General features: G+C 44.7%; 1 protein-coding gene across 3 annotated transcripts in view; it reads right to left on the bottom strand.

The window, feature by feature from the left end:
- Window positions 1-899: 899 nt before the first annotated feature.
- The window catches only part of Rbm47 (RNA binding motif protein 47), a 133,512-nt gene continuing 113,275 nt past the window's right edge, over window positions 900-21,136 (bottom strand). The window contains exons 5-8 of one of the 3 annotated variants that reach the window (XM_052199533.1): window positions 9,955-11,114; window positions 8,966-9,169; window positions 6,732-6,934; window positions 900-3,658 (exon numbers count right to left, since the gene is read on the bottom strand). In XM_052199533.1, the coding sequence (XP_052055493.1) occupies window positions 3,428-3,658; window positions 6,732-6,934; window positions 8,966-9,169; window positions 9,955-11,083 (1,767 nt within the window). In that variant the 5' untranslated portion in view covers window positions 11,084-11,114 and the 3' untranslated portion in view covers window positions 900-3,427. Of the gene's footprint in view, window positions 3,659-6,731; window positions 6,935-8,965; window positions 9,173-9,954; window positions 11,115-21,136 lie in introns of all 3 variants that reach the window. The other 2 variants (XM_052199532.1, XM_052199534.1) reach the window with 2 other exon arrangements.

The following is a 21,136-nucleotide window of genomic DNA, read 5'->3' as shown; positions in this document are numbered from 1 at the left end:
ATACATTACAGAGGACACTGGGATTCTGGGAAATGTATGGAGAGAGGTCATGTCCCTAGTTCAAATTAAGAAGGTAAAAATTCAAACCTGGCACAGTGGCCCAGAACTTGAGCCACTAAGGTAGGAATTGGGCCTGGGATACACACAGCAGGGCTTTGTCTCAATACTCCAACCCCCAAAGCAAAGACAAAAACAAAATATCCTGGGCTGGAGACATAGCGCAGTGGTTAAAAGCACTGACTGCTCTTCTAGAGGACCTGGGTTCAATTCCCAGCACACAACTGTCTGTAACTCCAGGATAGCAATAGCCTCTTACAGACAGGCAAAACAGCAATGCACATAAAATAACATTAAATTATGAAAACAAACAAACAATTGTTAACACAAGCACACAGCCAGGTGGGATGGTTCTGAGACATGGGACAGTTCTGACAACTTGTCATTTGGTCTCCAGTTGCTTGCTAAGCATTGCTGGCAGACACTGTCTGAATTTAGTGACACTCTCATGGAGTGTTCTGATAACATTCCTGAGGACTAGGGAAGGGAGAAACACAAGGCTTTGCTTTCAATGCAGGGCCCAACATGGAGGTCAGCCAGTGCTTTTGTGAACTTACTGGTAATGACACATCACGACTACCTTCACGCTGCCTTCTGACTGGGAAGCATTACCACTGAAAGCAGCGGCAGGCCCTGTCACGTCCCACTTGAATCCAAATGCTGGGCAGTGTTTGAGAGCACTGAGTTCTGAGGATTCTGACAGACAATTCAACATTGAAACCACCTTCCTCGGCATTTCCACACACCGCTGTTTTCCCAACAGCAGAGACGGAATTTGAGCAATCCCTCCATTGCTGCGAAAGCTTCCTGATTTTATTTTTAAAGGAAAAGAAAGTCTTGAAACTGCTTTAAAGAAAGCTTTATTTACCACATACATCTTGAGAATGTACTGTATGTAAATGCAGCGAGATCTAAAAAGCTTTTCAAATGTGAAGCTAAACACTAAACTAGTAGCATGTCTAAAACCCAAACTCTAAAACTTTTAAAAACATTTATATTAGTTTGTTCTTAATCCTAAAAAAAAAAAGTTCACATTTCAAGTTATAAACTTACCTCAGTAGTGTACGTGAAATGGTAGAGAGACAAGAAGGACAGCTAACGACCACAGGCTGCAGGGCCACTGCTGCCACCAACGTCTGTCCTTAAGGTAGTGGCCATGTTAAGTTAGTGCATATTTTTTTCCTTTTATTGTTATTAATATTATTTTTGAAAATATTTTTCCAGGCACTCGTAAAATACAGTAAGAACATGGGCGCCAGTGTTCATCTGAAGACATCCTGCGTCAGTCCGTGGCAGGAAAGAAAGCACTTTTTCCTTACAAGTCAAGGGATGGGGACCTGATACCTTTAAGGAGGTCTCTCATCCCAACAGGCCTGTGTGGCTGCGGCTTCCTGAGCGAATCCTCAGAACACTACACAGATGCTTTATGCCACTCAACAGGATGGAGGGGTGCTTAAAGGCCTCAGCAGGCGCTCAATAATTTTATAGAATAGTTAAATAAATATTTCTTATATATAAAAATCCAGCCCATCAAGATAAGGGGGAACAAAAAAACAAAAGACATGTGGGAATCTCTTAATTTAAAAACAGAAAGCATTTGCTAAGGGCCATGATCCTACTATTAATCCATAACTAAGAGTTAAGCCTACAGCAAAACTTTGATGGGAAGAAAGATTTGATGGACATAAAATATATGTCCATATTTTATGCCATAAAATATAACTGCGTATCTGTTATCTTATTGCACACCTCGCATCCTGGACTGAGCCTTTTTAAAAAGGTGCAAGTTGATGTAATTCATAAAAGAGATGACGATATTATCATTTTACTGTATTTTACATTCACTCTGCCAAAGAAAAGCCTTAAAACAGGCACAAAACCCTGCATCTGTGCATTTACTTCCAAAAAAAAAAAAAAAAAAAAAAAAAGCAAACACTTAATAACATTGAAATAAAATGGTTGCATTTCGCATTACACTACAGGCCATGAACGTTGGCAACACAGAAGGTCTATGAGCAAGCATCAGAAGTTATTTACAAACTACCCTTAACTCCTACGGGGTCTCCTCCTGGGCGAGTACGTCCCGTGTTCACCTACCAACTGCACAGCAACTGAGGGAAGCCTGCTGAACCCACACAGTGCCCCCAACATCCCTGATGACAACAGGCACTCCATAGGAAACACAGGAAGGCAGCGGGAAGCTTAGCTTCCCCTTGACAACAAGTCTTGCCCGCCACATACATTCTTGGTCTCTAAAAACTCAGACTTCAAAAAAAAAAAAAAAAAAAATTAAAGAATTAGAAAGGTAAGGCTTCACACGGAATAAGTAAATAGCTATGCAAAGATGCCTTAGGCAAACATGGTAATATGTGTATTCTGCTCCTGAAAACACATACAGAAGATAACACCTCCCTAAACAAACCAAAATTAAATATAAAAGACCCCAATACAATCCCAGGGAGAAGTATAAAAGGCATTGGTTGTCTTCTCTATCTGAGTTATCCATTTTTCTTAGGTATGCCAAACTCCAAAGTCGCACTGGAGCTAGGAAAGAAGGCAAAAGGGAAAGGGGTGGGGGCAGGGCAGAGTTAAAGAGTCCTAGGAGAGTGAGCCCAAGGTACAGAGGGCGGGTCACAGCTTTCCAGTGCTGGGACTCTGGGTGTGAGGAGTCTTTTCCATGTTGGCTTAAGAACAGACTACTATCGATAAAACCAAACCAAACCCCCATCAACCCAGAAAACATGACAAGAATAAACGGCAATACCGTCAACCCTTAATGCCAGTGGAAATACAGTAGAGACTTTTTTTTTTCTCATTTTACAATTGCACTTTCCAGCATCACCTTAAACAATAAAATAATGTTTTATGTAGTATTTCAGAGCACTACAGTTTGTGTCTTTAAATATTGAATATAGTTTTTAAAATAGTTCCCTAGATGCGCAGGCGTGCTTTTTTTTTTGATATACATATATATAGCTGATATACTTTGAAAGGTTCTACAAAATAGAAAACTCTGGAGTGCAGAAGTTAAGAAAATAACCTTCATACTGAAAATATATCCTTAAAAAACAAAACCAAACCTCTGTACAAATGCAGTAGAGCGTACAAATTTTAAAAGATGGCATTAAGGCGTGAGGCGTCGCAAGTCTCTTAGAAATGTATGAACGCGGGCCTGCTAAGTTGAAAAGTCATTTTCAAAAAAACCCGAGTGAAAACTTCATAGATATAAAATATTTCAGTGTGCTATTTGATAACATTCTTCTTCACTTGCAGGTTTCGCACGGGTGCCAACCCGACACGTTCTTTCTTCATAAATAATAAAGTGTTCCTTCAGCGGTTTGGTGGCTTGCTTGGCTCTGCTCCCTGGGTCTCAGTAAGTCTGGTAGACGTCGTGGACGGGCACCTGGAGAGCAGCGGGGAAGGCCTGAGGTATGTAGCCGGCGTAGCCCCCGTACACGGCGGCCGCAGCGTTCTTCTGTAGTGTGGCGATTGTGGCAGTGGCCGGAGCAGCAAAGGGGACATAGCTGGCCCCGTAGATGCCGGCGGTGGGGATTCTCTGAACATTTGGTGCCACGGTGTACACGGGAGTTATTGGACGGCCCTGAGAGACAAACAGACACACAGAAGTCCTTCTTAAGAACTCTTGCAGGTTCGTCATCAATTCGAATAACGAGCACCCCAGTGGGGAAGGAAAGAAGACATCTTAGGTAGGGAGGCAGGTGAATGACATTTCAGACAGAAGAAAGAGATCGCACAGAGCAAATAGCCTTCCTTGAAGGACTTGGTGTGCTCACATTCAGTGTTCAGACAGTGTGAGGCTGCAGGAGGAGCCGGAGTTGTTACACACTGGAATCTTTGATTGGTCATAAGCCACTGAGAGGTAATGCGGGGCGGAGACCATGCCTTAAGAACACGAATATTTAAGTTGTCCTGGGTGTCCCCCCTTCTGTTTGAAAGTGAAGCGTACCAAGTTCCCATAAAAAATGGGGTATGTGACAAGACTGTGAGGGTCAACATCTCTCTAAGAACCATGGATTTAGTTTTGGATTTGGGGCAAAAATAAAACACCGCACAAGGAATAAAATGTTTTGGTGTGCCTTATGTTCCACTGAATGCTGGTATCTTTTCTGAACCTTACTCTAACTTCACAATAAATAATCTAGGATATATGAAATAGAAAGCTACATTTAATTTCTTTTTTTTTTCCCCCGAGACAGGGTTTCTCTGTGTAGCCCTGGCTGTCCTGGAACTCACTCTATAGACCAGGCTGGCTTCGAACTCAGAAATCTGCCTGCCTCTGCCTCCCAAGTGCTGGGATTAAAGGCATGTGCCACCATCGCCTGGGAAAAGCTACATTAAAAAGCTAGGCTTTCACAGGTTGTTTTAACTTTTCAGTATTGTGCATCGAACCTAGGACATTTCATACATACTAGGCAAATTGGCTTTAGTACCTGTGTTTAATAATAATAATAATGATAATAATAATATCATTAATTGATATTATTATTATTATCATTATTATTATTTACCTTTTATTGTGATTTAGGATCTAAGTTGCTCAGACTAGATTTGAACTTGCTCTGTTGACCAGACAAGCCTTGAACTTTCCATACTCCTGCTTTGGCCTCCCAAGTAACTAGGATTTCAGATATGGCTGCTTCCTAATTTTTTTCTTCCGCTGTTGTTTTGGGACAGACTTTCACGGAGCACACAGAGTTGGGCCCCAGTGAACTCAATCATCCCAATGAGGATCCTCAAGTCCTTATCTTTCTGCCTCTAGCTCCCAAAGGCTGGGATTTCAAGATTCTAATCAAGGATCAGGTTATCTCTATCCCCAAATCTAGAAATCAGACTCACAAAACTATGTTCAAAAGAACTTCTATTTTACTTAATAACTCTGGCAATCATGATCACACCCATAACTGTGAAACTCTGATCTTCCAGGCACTGTTCTTAGAGCCTTATTTGTATGATTTTAAGTAATCAAAATCCTTAGTCAAGGTCAGGTTGTGGTGCTGCATGCTTTTAATCCAGCACCCAGGAGGAAGAGGCAGGCAGATCTCTGTGAATCCCAGCCTGGTCTATATAGTACAATTGAGGCCAGCCAGGGCTACAACATCCTGGAGCTGGAGTTACAGGCAGCTGTGGATTCTGGGAACTAAACCTGGGTCCTCTGAAAGAGTAACACATTCTTTTAACTGTTGAGCCATCTCTCCAAACCTCTAAACTTAAATCTTATACAAGGTGGAACATTTTTAAAAATTATTTTGTAAGGAGTATTGAGTTATGGGGTGTCCACATCTCAAAAGCAAAAGATAACAAAAAGGCCCTGAATTGAAAATGAAATTTACTTAGTAACATGCTGATGTGTGAATAATTCCAACTGGCGTAACCCTTTCTGAATAAAGCAGTTGAGGCTTAGTATAGAGAAGAAATGGGAGGTGAATAGCTATGACAATTCAGATGCCTGGCCATTGGAAAATCACCCGAGCTACTCGTACACAATAGGATTCTAGAACGCCAGCCCAGCCCAAATGACATGCAATCTTCAGGACTCCAGCATAGATAGGGCTTTCTGCTTTTCAAAACACACATCCTGGATAATTGTTGTTCAGTGAGTTCAGAGACCTGGGCCATTCATATAACTCATTCACTCATTCAGAGAGAGAGAGATAGTTTTACTATTTTTTCCTTCCACTCAACAGATGCCTTCCCCATGTGCTACACAAGACGTTTAGTCCTAGAGAGTAGCTTTCCAAGAAAGACAAAATGGGCAGTCTTAAGTCACAGCATAATGTATTAACAAGGTCTAGGAGATATTTGGGCAGGTGGAGGGGAGACAGAAGAGAGGAAGGGAAGAGTCAGATCCTAAGAGCTAACCAGGGTGAAAGCACAAAAAGACAAGATGGATTTGTGAAGACAGGGCGATCACAGTCTGAGTCGTAGCTGGAGGGGAGGAGAATTCTCTGTATCTATGCTGCTAAAATTTTTTTCTCATAAATTACATGTCCACATAGGCATATTTTGGACCTCTGTGTGAGTGTGCAAGTGTGAGTGTGTGTGTGTACATGGGGTCAGGGGTCAGATTATGTATCACAGTCCATACACAGAGGGAGGTCAAAGTTGACTCTCTCCTTGACCATGTGAGTCCTGGGTCTTGAACTCAGGTCACCATATTTGGAAGCAAGCATCTTTACCTGCTGAGCCACACTGATACTGGTTATATGGTTTTATATATATGTATGTACGTATGTATGTATGTATGTATACACACACATATATACAGATACATATATATGTATATATACACATACATGTATATATGTATATATACATACATATAAAAATAAACTTAAAAACTGTCTTCATAGAACTAATTTTTCTTTCTTGCTATTTTATAGTAAATATTTTTTTAAGAGCTAGGTAGTCATCATAGCCGAAGGATATTTGTCTAACATGTATAACACCCTAAATTTGATCTCCTGCCCTAAAACAAACAAACAAACAAACAAAACCCCCCACATTTTTAAATATCACTGCACCAAGTATATTCTCAGTGCTGAATACTAAACGAATCTCTGATTGAGAGAGGCTCCATAGATAAATGATAGCAGCCACAGCAAGAACTCTGAGGAGCTCCATATTGAAATCCCCGGCCATGCCAAGAACTCTACCTGGAAAGGTGGCGGTGTGGACACTGCAGGAATGACAGCAGCAGCGGCAGCAGCGGCGGCGGCGGCAGCAGTGGCGGGGTCAGGCTGCACCGCAATGGGGCTGATCATGTGCTCCATTGTGTGTATTTTGCCATCTTCAATTATTTTAGGGGGCGGGGCTGCCTGGAACATGGAGTACTGGGCACCGATGGCAGGGATGGCCACTGTAAGAGAAGCAGGAAGAGTAAGGCAGGGGCATCACTCGCCACCAGTGGGGAGGAGCCTTCACTTGCTGGTTAGGTTTTCAAATCCAGGTTAGCAGCCCCGCACTTCTGCGCATTCACATGGCTCGAAGCCACATCGGAATGGAGTCTCTCCACCGCGCACCACGGCAGGGGCATTTCCAGGAGGCGTCTGCACTGACACTTCCTAACGCGCATGAGCGTGAGCCTCGCTTATTCTCGCTTACATTCCTCACCACCGGCGAGGCCCTTTGCATGTTCACAATGTATTAAGAAGCAGGTTGGACGAGGTATCATTCTGACAGCTTAGCGAGGTGAGTGTCATCCCTGCCTTGTATTTCATGTTAGTATTACTGATCCGATTGTGTGGGGTGTGTGTGTGTGTGTGTGTGTGTGTGTGTGTGTGTGCTGGGGCGGGGAGATGGAGCAGAAAATGGAAAAGCCTCCCGTGTGCTAACATCCATTTATAGTGGTGAAGCAGTGGGTGATTGGCTTGTCACTTGAAACCTGCCAACTCAAATAATTTCTGTGAGTAGAGTCCAAAGGAACAGCTTCAAGCAGAGATCCAAACAGAGAGAGTTACTCGACGTCGATGTGCAATATCACAAGATCAAAAGGAGGAGAGATGCTAGACCCGGTTTGGGGGAGCTTGTGGGTGTGCATGCTGTGTGGGCTGAGAGAGGAGAAGCAGGAACACGAGACCTACACAGTTTGCTTTCTCTCCAACTGCAAGCATGTTTCTTCTATGAAGATGGGTACAATCAAAGGTGGAGAGACAAAGCGGTCATGAGATAAACAATGGCTTGGCCACTCGGTCAAAAATAAAAATTCTAAAGTCATAACCAAATACCATCCTTTCCATGGAAATCGTCCACTAGTCTTGTGCCCAGATGCTTTAGCACTGTCCAGTTATCTCTCTGAAGGACAAAGTCGTAACTTGAAATGATCAGAAAAGGCTGAGGTCCAGATTGGTCTACTACTGGAAGCCACAGGGGGGCTGTACAGAGTGACTGCACTGCGCTGGCTACCAGCCTACAGGACTTCACAAGGCTAAAGACTGTTGAGTGCCAATGAGTACCAAAAGCCACAGTATTGCAGAGATGGTAGGGCCATTTCCCAGGTTACCACTGAATTCCTTCGGCACTTTAAACCTATGTGCCAAACATTACCAATTCTTTGTCTATTCTCTAGGAAAAAAAGTGTGCAACAGGAAGAGAGCAGATGCCCTTCAAAAGCTCTCTACTACCCTCAGTGAGGCCAAGACGCCAGGGAGAGAATCACTCTGGTTATCCACAGGAGGACTTCACCGTGGGTTCAGAGGTTAGTGTCTGGAGAATCTGCAGACAAGGGTTTGCCAAACTCAAACACAGACACAGATTCTTATCCTTCTCCACAGCGGGTGACCACTGGGCCAACAATGCTGGCAGGGAAGTTTGTGGGACCTGGTGGTAAAATCAAAGTTCAAGGATTGAACATCTCTATTCTAAATCTGTGGATTGCAGAATTCAGTTGTAAAACCCTTCACTGTCGCCCCCTCTGGAAAACTAACACTGTTTGTTCTGGAAAAGAAGTTTCTACTTTCTCTCAAAGCTGGTAATACTGTGCCCTCTGCTTTCTGCTGGCTGACACACAGCTGGGATGTAACTCTGTGACAGGGTGTTCACGTACATCCGCAAGGAAAAGGCAGGCTCTAGATGACAGGAGAGTCAGGGAGTCTCAGACCCTTCTACCCATTTCCCACGCTAGACTCTGCCTACTAGGTCACAGACAGAGAAATGTCCTAGTGACAGGTGGGTCTGAAAATTGCCCTGACAGTCTAACGTGGACGGGGCCCGAACTAGAACATTCCCCTAAATTCTAGACAGATAAGGTCAGGGCGGGGAGGTGGAGTTCTTTTTTACAGAAGGGCAGAAGAATCCACGTAAGCTGTAAGCGCCGTGAAAACTGGGACTCTCTCCAAAGAGACGGTTGGGGTTTAGGAGCAAATGATGCATTTGCTCGCTTTGTACTGACCTGTGCCAGGTTTAATGGCGACTGGATTGACAGTGGAGATTTCCAGATTCGGCACAAGCTCGTATCCTTTCTCTTGTAGTTTACCTTTGCCTTCATGATATCGGCTATATATACCACGGCCGGCAGAATATCCTCCGAGGTAGGAACCCCTGGGCCCCGGGGTCCTGTTTCCACCTGCGCCTCTCCCTCGGCCTCTTATGCTGCCTGCTTAAAATAGCAACACAAAAATAGGATGAGCCAGCGACAGGGGTGGTCCCAAGGGGCCTGGAGTCGCCTTCTGTCTACGAGGCAGGTAGCCACGACTCTGGCCTTTAGTGGGGTAATAAGATGCTTCTGACGACCTGTTTTGGTCTTAACATTCTAATCTGCCAGCTTAATTCAAGCCGAGTTCCAGGGACTGTAATTGCTAACTTCAATTTTAGAGTTTAAAAAAGTTAGATCTGGTAAAGGATGTGCCCAGCTTCCTTCCTCATTTTGTACTTAAAGAAAAAAAGTCAGAGGATATTAACTCAGACCCAGTGAACTGGACAACAGGGCCCTTGAACCTATGTTATATTTTTATAGTGTCATGCTTGGTCTTATATCCTTAGTGACTATATGAAACCATGACTTTGTTAACCAACACATTAAGATTTAACTTCAGAAGTGGTAACCCAGGCTGGCCCCAAACTAGGAATCCTCTAGCCTCACCCTTTAGAATCTTGGGATTGCAGGCCTGGCTCAGAATCAGATTGTGATATAACCTCCGAAGGATAAGCAGGCCTGCTCTATATGGGTTAGGCCCTAGCTAAAGACAAAGTGTCCCAATGATTTGACTGCACACCCAGAAGGACAGTTCTCTCCATACTGCAATCGTGACAACAAGTCTGTGCTCAGAACCTTTCCCAAAAATGGGGAGGGTCTAGTAAATTACAGCCACACTCAATCTAACACCCATGTCTAGGGGGCTGGACACCCACGGGGCCCTCAAGAGAAGAGTTTCCACTAACTTTTCACGAAGTAGTCCCGGTTGGGCCCGATGAGAGCATTGTAGGGGTAGCCATAGTAGGCCAACGTGTAGGGGTCACAGGAGTACACGTAGCTGGGCTGCTGCGCGACTGCCTCAGCTGAGCCGCCACCACCCTTGGCTGCCTTCTGGTAGCGGGAGTATTGCTCCTTGTCCACAGGCTTGGCCAGCGTGACTTCTAAGCAGGAGCCCTCCAGCTCTGTGCCGTTGAGGTTGTTCATAGCGTGCACAGCGTCCTCCCGGCTAGTGAAGTGTACGAAGGCGTAGTCGCGAATCTTCTTGACCCTTTCCACGCAGCCTGGGTTGAACTGGCCAAAGCTCCTCTTGATGGTCTCCTCGGTGGTCTCGATCATGAGGTTGCGCACGTAGAGGATCTTCACCGTCTGCATCACGTCTTCATCCACATCGATTTCAGGCTCGGCCCAGTCCACGGCTATCTGGTGGCCCCATAGTTGGATTCGACCCGGCATGAGCTTGCGACGTGCCATCGCCGCAGCACGATGGCTCTCGTACTCCACAAAGGCGAAGCCTCGGTTTTTCATCTTGTCTGCCGCACTGGCATACACAATCACGTTGAGCACGCCCTCGGTGACCTTGGCGATCTCCTCCAGGATCTCCCCGCGCTTCTTCATCTTGGGGATGCCACCGATGAAGAGGCGGCAGTTGTCCACACTGCAGCACACACCCAGCAGACGCCCGGGGCGGATCTCATAGTTGTTGAGCTCACGAACAGCTCGCTTTGCTTCGTGCTTGTGGCAGTACATCACGAAGGCATAGCCGCGGTTCTTGCCATCGAAGTCCATCATGAGGCGCAGCTCATAGATGCGACCTACGGTCTCAAACACAGGCACCAGCTCATCTTCATACACATCACGCGGGATCTTGCCCACGAAGACCTCACAGCCACGCTGGGGATGCGGGCCCTCCCAGCCGGGCGGGGGTCCGCCATACTTGCGCTGCCCATTCTCCTGTACCATGCTGTAGCCGGTGCGCTCTATCAGTGCCAACAGGGCAGCCTCATTGGGCGCGCCCGCCACACCCTCCGGTACCTTGGTGGAGGACCCTACTGTTGGATCGCTGTTCATGGCTGTGGTGGAATCTTCTGCAGTCATAATGTCAAAGGCATCCACAGCTGGTGGAAACCTGCAAAAGAGAAAGGAAGAGTGTGGGTGGGGAACCCAGTGACTCCATCCTGAGCTCACTTCCTTTATTTCTGTTCATTCTTTGGCGATGCATTTTCGTGAACAGTCAGATCGTGGGGTGCTGAATTGAGATGTTAGATTGGGGAGGCCCCTGTGGAAATGCAGGTGGCCTTAAAATAGTCAAGCTGTAAGAACCTGCTGTCATCTTTGGGGAAAATCTTAATTCTTGTAGCAAACAATGACTTTTGTTTCATTCCTGCACTTTCGACTCTAGTATCATTCCATTATAGCACGTTGCAAATTCTATTTCTTTGGTATACACAGCCTATTTATTTCATTTTTAAAAGACAGACTTTTCTATTACACTAATAGAAAATGAAGGACATAATTGTCCTTCATTGTGGTGTGTGAGTTATTGGGGGTGGAACCTAGGGCCTTGTGTATGCCAGACAAGCGTTCTACCACTAAGTCAAATCTCCAGACACAGCAATGTGTCTATTAGAGTAAACTTCAAGGAAGTGTTTTCCTACAAGGTAGGGCTACTGAGCTATGCACTTAGGTTTTCAACAGGAAATGGGATTGTTTCAACCGCAGTGGAGTTGTCCTACGAACTAGTCAGATTTTTATAACATTCAGGCAAAATTTTGAGAACCATTCACAGATTGGGACTCAGTCTATAAGGAGCCAGGTTATTCTGGGGAGCTGCGAAGCAGTATTTCTACAGGGAAAAGACACCACAGGTTTCAAAGAAATGTCATGTGCACTCTCAGTTCACCTTCACAGCCTTTGCGCACAGTACCTGACATTCCGCTTAGCTTGCTTGTAGGGAAAGAGACGCAGAAGTTGTGTAAACTGCCCCAGTTCACACTGGAACCTAGGCCTTTCGCTCCAGATTCCATATCTGTTTCTTCAGAACCATACTGTGCAAAACATTTATTTATTTATTTATTGATTGGTTGGTTGGTTGATTTAGGCAGAGTCTGGATTGTGCTAGTCATAGATGACCTGGTCTCAGTTCTCTACTCCGGTCTGCTCTGGATCTCAGAGTAACTCACCTATCCCTGCTTCCTGAGTGCTGGGATTACGGGTGTGAGCCACAAACAAGCAACACTCTTTGTTTATTTTGTTTTGTTTAAAGACCAAGTCTTCCTAAACAGCTTAGCGTGGTCTTGAACTCACAACCTTCCTGCCCCCAGAGTCACCACACCTGGCTCAGTACAGTTTTGTAGGAGGTGAAGGGAAAGCTGCCATGGCCACCTGCAGCTAGTGCAGCTTCAGGGAGTGAGAAACTAAATGGACATTTTTATTTAAATTAAGTAGCCCAGCAGTTAAAAGCACTGGTTGGCCGGGCGGTGGTGGCGCACGCCTGTAATCCCAGCACTCTGGGAGGCAGAGGCAGTCTGAGATTTCTCAGACAAGAATGTAGTACATAGATGCGTACACACATGCATACATACATACATACATGCAGGCAAAACTCAGTTCGAGGCCAGCCTGGTCTACAGAGTGAGTTCCAGGACAGCCAGGACTACACAGAGAAACCCTGTCTCAAAAAACCAAATCCAAAAAAAACCAAAAAAAAAAAAGCACTGGCTGATCTTCTAAAGGATCCAAATTTGATTCTCAGTATCTCAGTACCCATATGATAGCTCACAACCATCTGTAACTAAAGGTCTAGGAGATCCAAAACCCTCTTTTGGCCTCCTTGGACACTAGACAAAAATGTAGTACATACATGTGTACATACATACATACATGCAGGCAAAACTCCATACACACAAAATAAAATAATAGCAAAAGGGAAACAAGTGTCCACTTAACAACAGCCACCATAAAACTTTCTCTACCTTTTTTCTATTTTGTGGGTTAGTGTCTGAGGTGTGGCTTCTTTCTCTTTACAGACACTCACTATTTGTAAAAATGTCTCTCTAATGATGGCCTAAGGTTTCATCATTAAACTATAACCAGGAAAACAGTTTACTTTTAAAATGTAGAATTATGAATTGTGCTGAGACTACTGAGGAAAATCTCAAGGACTAGTATGGTGCCTGAGCAGGTGCAGGTTACTGCTGCTTGCCTAGTGGGCTCCAGAGGTCCTGGGTTCAATACCCAGTATCACAAATAAAAGAAAAAAGAGAAAAGAAAGCTAAGAATGATGTCTCACATCTGTAATTCCAATCACAAGGCAGAGGCAAGAGGATTGTGGGTTTGAGGTCAACGTACAGAATGAGAGCTGATCTCACGAAGAAGAAAAGAACCTCAAATCTATACTGACACACAAAACAGAGATATGCATCTACCACGTAGCCACAGCAGTCCTCTTCTGGCCCATTTACTGTAACAAGAGCAATAGGGTGTTCAGAGTTAGAGAGGGCTGCTGAACCCAGACAACATGAGTCCTAGTTAATCCTTCCTAGCTGTATGACTTAGAAGGAGGACACCTGGGCTGGAGGGATGACTCAGTGGCTAAGAGCACTGATACCACACTCTTCCAAAGAACTCTTCCAAAGGTCCTGAGTTCAAATCCCAGTAACCACATGGTGGCTTACAACTATCTGTAATGGGATCTGATGCCCTCTTCTGCTGTGTCTGAAGACAGCTACGGGGTACTTACATATAATAATAAATAATTTTTTTTTAAAAAAAGGACACTTAGCTATCATATGAATCAGTTTCCCTACCTGTAAAGGGAATCCCAATAATAGTATTAATTTTAGCACAACAAATGAGCTAACAAAAAGTGACCTCTTCTTCAGTGCTTGTGGTTCAAGATGTTAGTCCTCAGCTGGCTGTTCCAGCCTCCTAGGCTGCTGCCTGCTGCCACCTGTTCTGGTCATTGTGGATTCCAACCCCCTGGAACTGTGGGGCACTATTGGTTTTGTTTTTACAAGTTGCCTTAGTAATGTTATCTTATCACAGGAACAGGAAAGTAGTGAATATATATATATATATATATATATATATATATATATATATATATATATATATATATATATACACACACACACACACACACACACACATATATATATACACACACACACACATACATATACATATATACACATACACATACATACATACATACATACATACATACATACATACATACACACACACATATATATAACACGCCCACTTGGAGTCCAGGCTGGATTTGAACTCGCGTTCTTCCTGCCTAGGCCTCCTCAGTGCTGAGATTACTTACACAGGTTTGCACAACCAGGCCCAGCTCGAACACTGTAACAGCTCAAGAGATGCAATAATATTTTTGGTTCAAACTGTGATGAAAACTCAGACCAATTATTTGAATTTTAGAATGATTTTAATTTAAAACCATGTTTTCCTCAGTTTTTAGAAAATATCTATAGGGGACTGGTTCAGTGGGTTAGGGCGCTCGCCACCAAGCCTGACAACCTTGTAACCTCTATGATAGCGAAGACCAAATCCTGCAAGTTGTCCTCGGACTTCCACACACATGCCTGCTCCCCTACCTATGCAAATAAATGTAATAAAAAATTAAATATATATCTTTGGATGGGGCTTCCTTCTATTTATTTGTGCTTCAGTGCTTACAAGTTTGAAACAGCTCCTTATAAAGGTTTTCTTAGTGTACGTTTTTACAAGTGTACTTAGTGTATGTTTGGAATAATACGTTAGTTCCTCTACTTTCAGTGTCAGCACTGAGTGTGAATGTCTGTCTCCTTCCCAACGGAAGATGAGCATGTGCAGTTTAGGAGACAGTGCACTGCAATGGAGGATGACAGATACATATATAAACGTGCACATGATCAAGGGAGACTCTGTGTTACAGTACAGTAAGCATGAAGTCCTGTATGGACTGTGATGGATCATAGGAACAGAACTTCCGCCTTAGTGTCTGTAGCCCTCCCCCTGACCCCTACCCCATTTCAGAGAGGCAAAAAAGAATACCAAAAGACAACAAAACTGGGGTTTCTACATAGGCACTTACAAAATGGCATGTCTTTAAAAATGTGTTTATTTTATTCTTTATTTATGTGTGCATGTATGTGTACTTGCATGTGGGTGCCTGCAGAGGCCAGACGAGGGCATCAGACCCCCTGGGGCTGGACTAAAAGGCAGTTGTGAGACGCCAAATGTGCATGCTGGGAACTGAAGTTGGATTTTTACAAGAGCAGTAAGCCCCACACTGAGCCATGTCTCCAGCTTCCCAAATGCTTAGCCTTCCAAATGTTATACTTGCTTAAAATATACAAGGTCTTGCTTTGATCCTCAGCATTGAAAAAGATAGATAGATAGATAGATAGATAGATAGATAGATAGATAGATAGATGATAGATAGATAGATAAGATAGATAAGATAGGCTGGATCAGTTTAGCACATTTATAAAAATCTTACAGTCTACAAGCTCCATTCTCCTTATCATCCTGCCACAGTTAAGTAAGTTATATAAAATATTGATTAGTAAACTTGAGGCCCAAACTTTAGACATAATCAAAATAATTATTTGCTTAGTATCTTTAAAAAGACCACTATGGAACAAACATATCTTTTCTCTTCAATCCAATAGCAGATTAAACTTGGGACAACTAACTCTATATACTTTAGACAGGGACCACATACAGTCTGCCACTTGTTTAGGATAAAGCCCTATTTATAAAACCATATTCTTAATGTGGGGTGAGGATGGGGGAGAAATTACTGTTGACTTACCAGTATGGCAGCATTATAGAGTTCAATAGTCGGAATACAGGCAGTGTGGCCCACAAAGCCTGCGGATGCTCACTCTCTGGCCTGGTCCCTGTCAGAGTGTTATGACTAGCTGAGTAAGTAATGCAGATTTGACCTGATAAGCCTGTTTCCTCTCTTCTGTGTCCCAGGCTGAATAATGGCTTAATTTCAGGACTATTGTAAAAAACCTAACACTCGACTGTGTGTAGAAGGCGGAGTTCAGTATTGGATATCTTCCTTCATTGTTTGCCATCTTATTTTCTGAGGCAGGATTTCTCGATGAACCTGGATCTTACTGATTTGGCTGGCCAGGTTGGCCAGTGAATTTCAGGGATCCGCCATTCTCTGCCCACCAAATCCTACCATCTAGCACTGAGGTTGTAGGCAGCACCTTGCCATGGCCAGTTTTATGTGTGCTGATATCCAAAGCCAGGCCCTCCCGCTTCTAAGCACCCTGCTGACTGAGCCTCCTCCCTAGCCCCAAAACACTTATTTTATATACAATCTTTTTTTTGTTGTTTTCTTTGAACAGGTTGGCCTGTCCCAGGCTAGCCTCCAGTTCACAGCAATCACCTTGTTCTGTCTCCTCAGTGCTGGTATTTTAGGCATGCGTTATCACTCTCTGACACAGATAAACATATATCCCCCATAGTCCCAGTCCCATCCCTTGCCCACCCCACACAGGCTCCCATATTATTCTGAACAGCAGTGTAGTATTTATGAAATCTGGATGAAGAAATATTGGTGAGAGGGCATGAGTCAGTTCCTGACACTCACATGTGAATGATGGTTTGAGAGACAGGATGTTTTCATTCCTTATCTTTTACCCACCCCTCCCACCCACCTACCCACTCACCCACCCACCTACCCATCCTCCACCCACTCACCCACCTTTGTTTTTTAATAAGGTTACAGTCCTCAAGGTCAATGCCCAGCCACCTCAGAATCTAAAAATTAGTCTTGAACTTGGGAGGGCTGGGTACCTGGAACAGATTAGCCGGAGAAAGGCCAAGAGGGGGAAGTGGTGTACTTATATTTTAATTAAAAATTATATTTAAAAAAGGAAAAAAATGGCCTTGTGATGGGGGAGAAAAAAAATATTAGCCCTAGCGAGCTAGAGAGATGGCTCAGTGCTTAAGGGTGCTTGTGGCCCAGTCATGTGAGCTGGAGTTCAGATGCAACCCACACACAAGCTGGGGATCCTGTGAACATTTACAACTCCAGTTCCAAGGAAGCCCACCTCTTCATCTGGCCTATGAGTGTATGTGTTTATCTACTCACACATTCAGACAGGCAGACAGACAAACACACAGACAGACAGACAGACACACACACACACACACACACACACACACAGACACACAGAGACTAATATAAATAAATAAGCAAACAAACAAACAGACATAAAATTAGCCTTGGAGGTCCGGTATGACATCACAGGCTGATCGCGTCAGCTGTTGGGGAAGCAGAAGCCAAAGATCAAGGGTTTGAGGCCATGCTCAGCAGTGTGTCACGTTCTAGTTTATCCCGAGAAAACAAAACTCTAAGGCATGGAGTTATTGGTGGACTACTTGCCCAGCTAGTGCAAAGCCCTGAGATTAGTCAGGTGATGGGGGGGGGGGGGGAAGGGGGCACGCCTTTAATCCCAGCTCTAGAGAGGCAGAGGCAGTCAGAGTTCAAGGCCAGCCTGGTCTACAGAGCAAGTTAGTTCTAGGACAGCCAGGGAGGGCTATGAGGAGAAACCTCATCTTAAGTCAAAAAAATAAAATAAAATAAAATAAAATAAAATAAAAAAAATAAAAAAGAAAAGAAAAGAAAAGAAAAGAAAAGAAAAGAAAAGAAAGAAAAGGGGATTACAAATTAGCCTTGGACAGCATGTGGCAGCACACAACTGCAATCTCAGCTCTCAGGAGGGTGAGGAAGAGACTCTTGCCTTCTAGACTGGCCTAAAATATTCTCTTTAGAAAGGCAAGCACAGGAACACAGGACAGCACGCTGTGCAGGGAAGTGTCGGAGACAAATACCAATTTGAATGCCAAGATTCCAGCTTAAGGTAGAGGTGCGGAAGTTGAAGCTCTGGGAATGAGCATTAGAACCGGTGTCAGCCTGACTCAGAGTTCACACCACAGCTGCTGCAAACGATCCTCCCCACAGGGTAAGGATTAGAGGAAATGATATGTGAGGGGCTCCTGGGGCAAAACCTCAAAATAAGGGATCAAGGAATGTCACTATAAAAAAAAAATCCTGCCCCTATGTGAGATTCTTGTGTTTACAGGAAAGCAAGGTTCCCAGGGCCAGGGCCAGCTTTAAACCAGTCAACACAGAAGTGGCCGGGGAGTTCTGGTGGAGACTGGTCTATCAGCCTCCCCCGGGCCAAGGCACAGGTAAGCTGTCTGTCATTCTTCTCTGGTGCTGCGGCTCAGGCACCCAAGTATAACTCTGATTCTCACGTAACCCTTGGCTAGAGCACTTTGCAGAAAGAACCTGAAGAGACTTGCCACACTAGATGCAAGTGGTCCATGCATCCCAGTGGATGCCAGATCCCCGGGAGGCAGGCCCCTCCCAGTCCACGCTCTATCTGCGCATGCCCAGTTACACTGAGGGCTGCCAACGTCAAGTGAGCATGGCGGGGCCTTTGAAGGAATTCCTTTGTTCAGCTTGGCATATGCTACTGTGTGAAAATATACTTTCAAATAAAGCTATTGCTATTCTGGATTCTGGTAGAATTTTTGTTCTAGGTTACATTTACCCTCACAAGGGAAGCAAGCTTACAGCAGAAATTCTCAGATTTGAATTATGGTTTTAGTGTGGTTTCGAGTCTTCAGATTTTAACTTTTAACTGGTCCAGCACAGGGTGCCACTATACTTAGAACTATTTCTAGTGTTCAAAAACCAGTCTTGGATTACTTGGATTGTCGGTTAACTTTGGTTCATAGTTCTGAAGAGGGGGGCGGGAGGGGGAGGAGGAAGGAGGGAGGAAGAGGAGGAGGAGGAGAGCCCAAATGATGAAAGCATATTTTCTGTGAGTTCAAATCCCACGTGTGCCACTTTCTAATTCTGTTTCATGAGTTCTGACTTCATTCCCCCCCCCCCCACCACCACTAAACTGACTTAGTCAGCAGCTGCTACCTGAGAGGATTCAGTGACACTTGAAGACACCTGACTCACAATATGCTAGAAAGATTAGCAGCTGCTATTGTTGTTTTAAAGAATGTTACTTAAGCTGGATTAAGTGGTCCAAGCGTATAAACCTAGCACGCAGGAGGCGGAGGAAGAAAAACTGTTAAGAGTTCCAAATTAATTTGGATGACAGAGATGGGGCACTGGGGGAAGGGATAATATGGGGTTGGAAGGGAAGGAGAGAGAAGGGGAAGGGGCCAGATTCTGAGCTTAAGGCCGGAGTTGACATTTTAGGGAGGGCTTTGTCCCTAAGGTTGTGAATAACCTCATGGGTTATAGAGATCCTCTGTGTGAGGAAAGAGCTCACCACAAATCAGAAAGAACCCAGGAGAGAAAGCTTGGCCTCTGCAGAGCGTTTCTTACGTGGCCTTTAGCTCTTTGCCCAGTGCCAAGTCCTCCCCCCCCCCCCCCCACCACACACACTCAAATAAACATCAGAGAGGCCGCTCCCACTCTCAGGGGTCCTGCCACCGGGGCATGTCCTAAGACTGACAGAGTAAGAGGATTCCCATTCCTCTTACTCCCAGGCCACAGGACTAGGAATTTACCTGGGCTGAAACACCTCACCCTGCCTCCTGTCCTCACCCGCCTACACTACTGCCCTCTGGACACATTAAAAAAAAGGAAGTCTTTCTGTGAGTCTCCTTGCTGTAAGCAAAATCTTAAAGAGACAGGAGACCACGACATTCTGGCCTCTACCTTTAGATGCCCCTGACTGAGGGATAGTTCACGTAGGACAGCTCGACTATGTTGAAGCCGGTAACACAGTCTGTTATGGCAAAGAACATCACTCAATGGATGGCTGTGTTTGATAAACAGAAGCAAAGCCAGGAGGCTCAATTTTCCCAGGCACTTCTATCAACACGGTCCTGAAAAGGAGGCTTTGCTGTGGGTTCCCAGGGACACCAGCTGTATGTCCCAGGAGGGGTGAAGCCACTTGTCAGAAAGTGGGCCGAGCAGAGGGATCTTCTGCCCCGGCGTTTTACAGTACATAAATATCTGCTAGGAATCCATTATCTTGTTCCTTTTATAAGCAGTACAACACTTAACACTTATTCTTAACAAGTTCATTGATGCTAGAAGCAAATGCCCAAACAAACCCGAAGCACGCCAGTGTAGTAGGAGGGGTTTATACTTCCCTCCTTATCCTGGCTCTGCTGGCCTGAGCCACTGGGAGATCTGGGAAGGACAGAAAGGCTGACCAGAAGGCAGGCAGAGGCCTGAATAAGGAAAGAAGCTGCCGAGGCTGCTACCAGATGCCGTAGCTTGAAGAGATTCGGTGTTGTGCATTTTGGAAGATCTTTCTTTTTTTTTCCACACACATGATCTCGTTTCACGGAGTCGCACACTCTGAGCTGCACGGCCACCTGAGGTGCCACTTACCGCAGGATTTTGAACCTTCCATGTCTCTCTCAGCATTCTGTTGTTGTGAGGAGATGCCCTTGGCATTGTAAGAAGTTTGGAAACACCCCTGCCCTCTATCCAGGAGATGCATAAACATGTGACCCTACAATGTGTGACAACCAGAGATGACTTCAGACAGTGCAAAGTTTGTGGGGTGGGGGCTGTACAGAGTGGCTTTTGTGGAGAACTGCTGATGGAATCTACTGGAGTTGCCAAGACGTATATAATACGTAAATAGTACATGTTATTTCCTATATCTCCTTTCAACATAAATGTGGTGTTTTGTATTCTTTCTTTTGAACTCTTCCTCACCCCTACCCCTGCCCCCCCAGACTACAAAGGGTCTGTAATCCAAGCTGGACTTCACTAATCTTCCTCTCTCTACCTCCTGAATATTAAGACTGCAGGCATGTAGTCCCAACCAGGCCAACAGTTCTGTCTTCCAGATGAGTCACATGCAGTGTTGTTCAAGGGGACAGGTCAGTGTCTGAGATACCAGACGCCTTATTTAATAATGTGGCGGAAATGCTATTGATTTTATTTTTCATTCATAACAATTACCATGTAATACTACTATCACATTTTGTGGTCTGACTACTAATCTACCACCACAGGCTGACTGACAGGCCACAAATGAGACTTCTGAAATCAGGCTAATGACCTGCCCAGCTATCTCTCTTAAATTGAGAACCTCTGCTTCCTAGACACAGGGGAACTGCTGACGA

The sequence above is a fragment of the Apodemus sylvaticus genome, chromosome 11 (assembly GCF_947179515.1).
Source record: "Apodemus sylvaticus chromosome 11, mApoSyl1.1, whole genome shotgun sequence".
Taxonomy (NCBI): domain Eukaryota; kingdom Metazoa; phylum Chordata; class Mammalia; order Rodentia; family Muridae; genus Apodemus; species Apodemus sylvaticus.
This window is presented reverse-complemented; position numbering and strand designations above follow the sequence as displayed.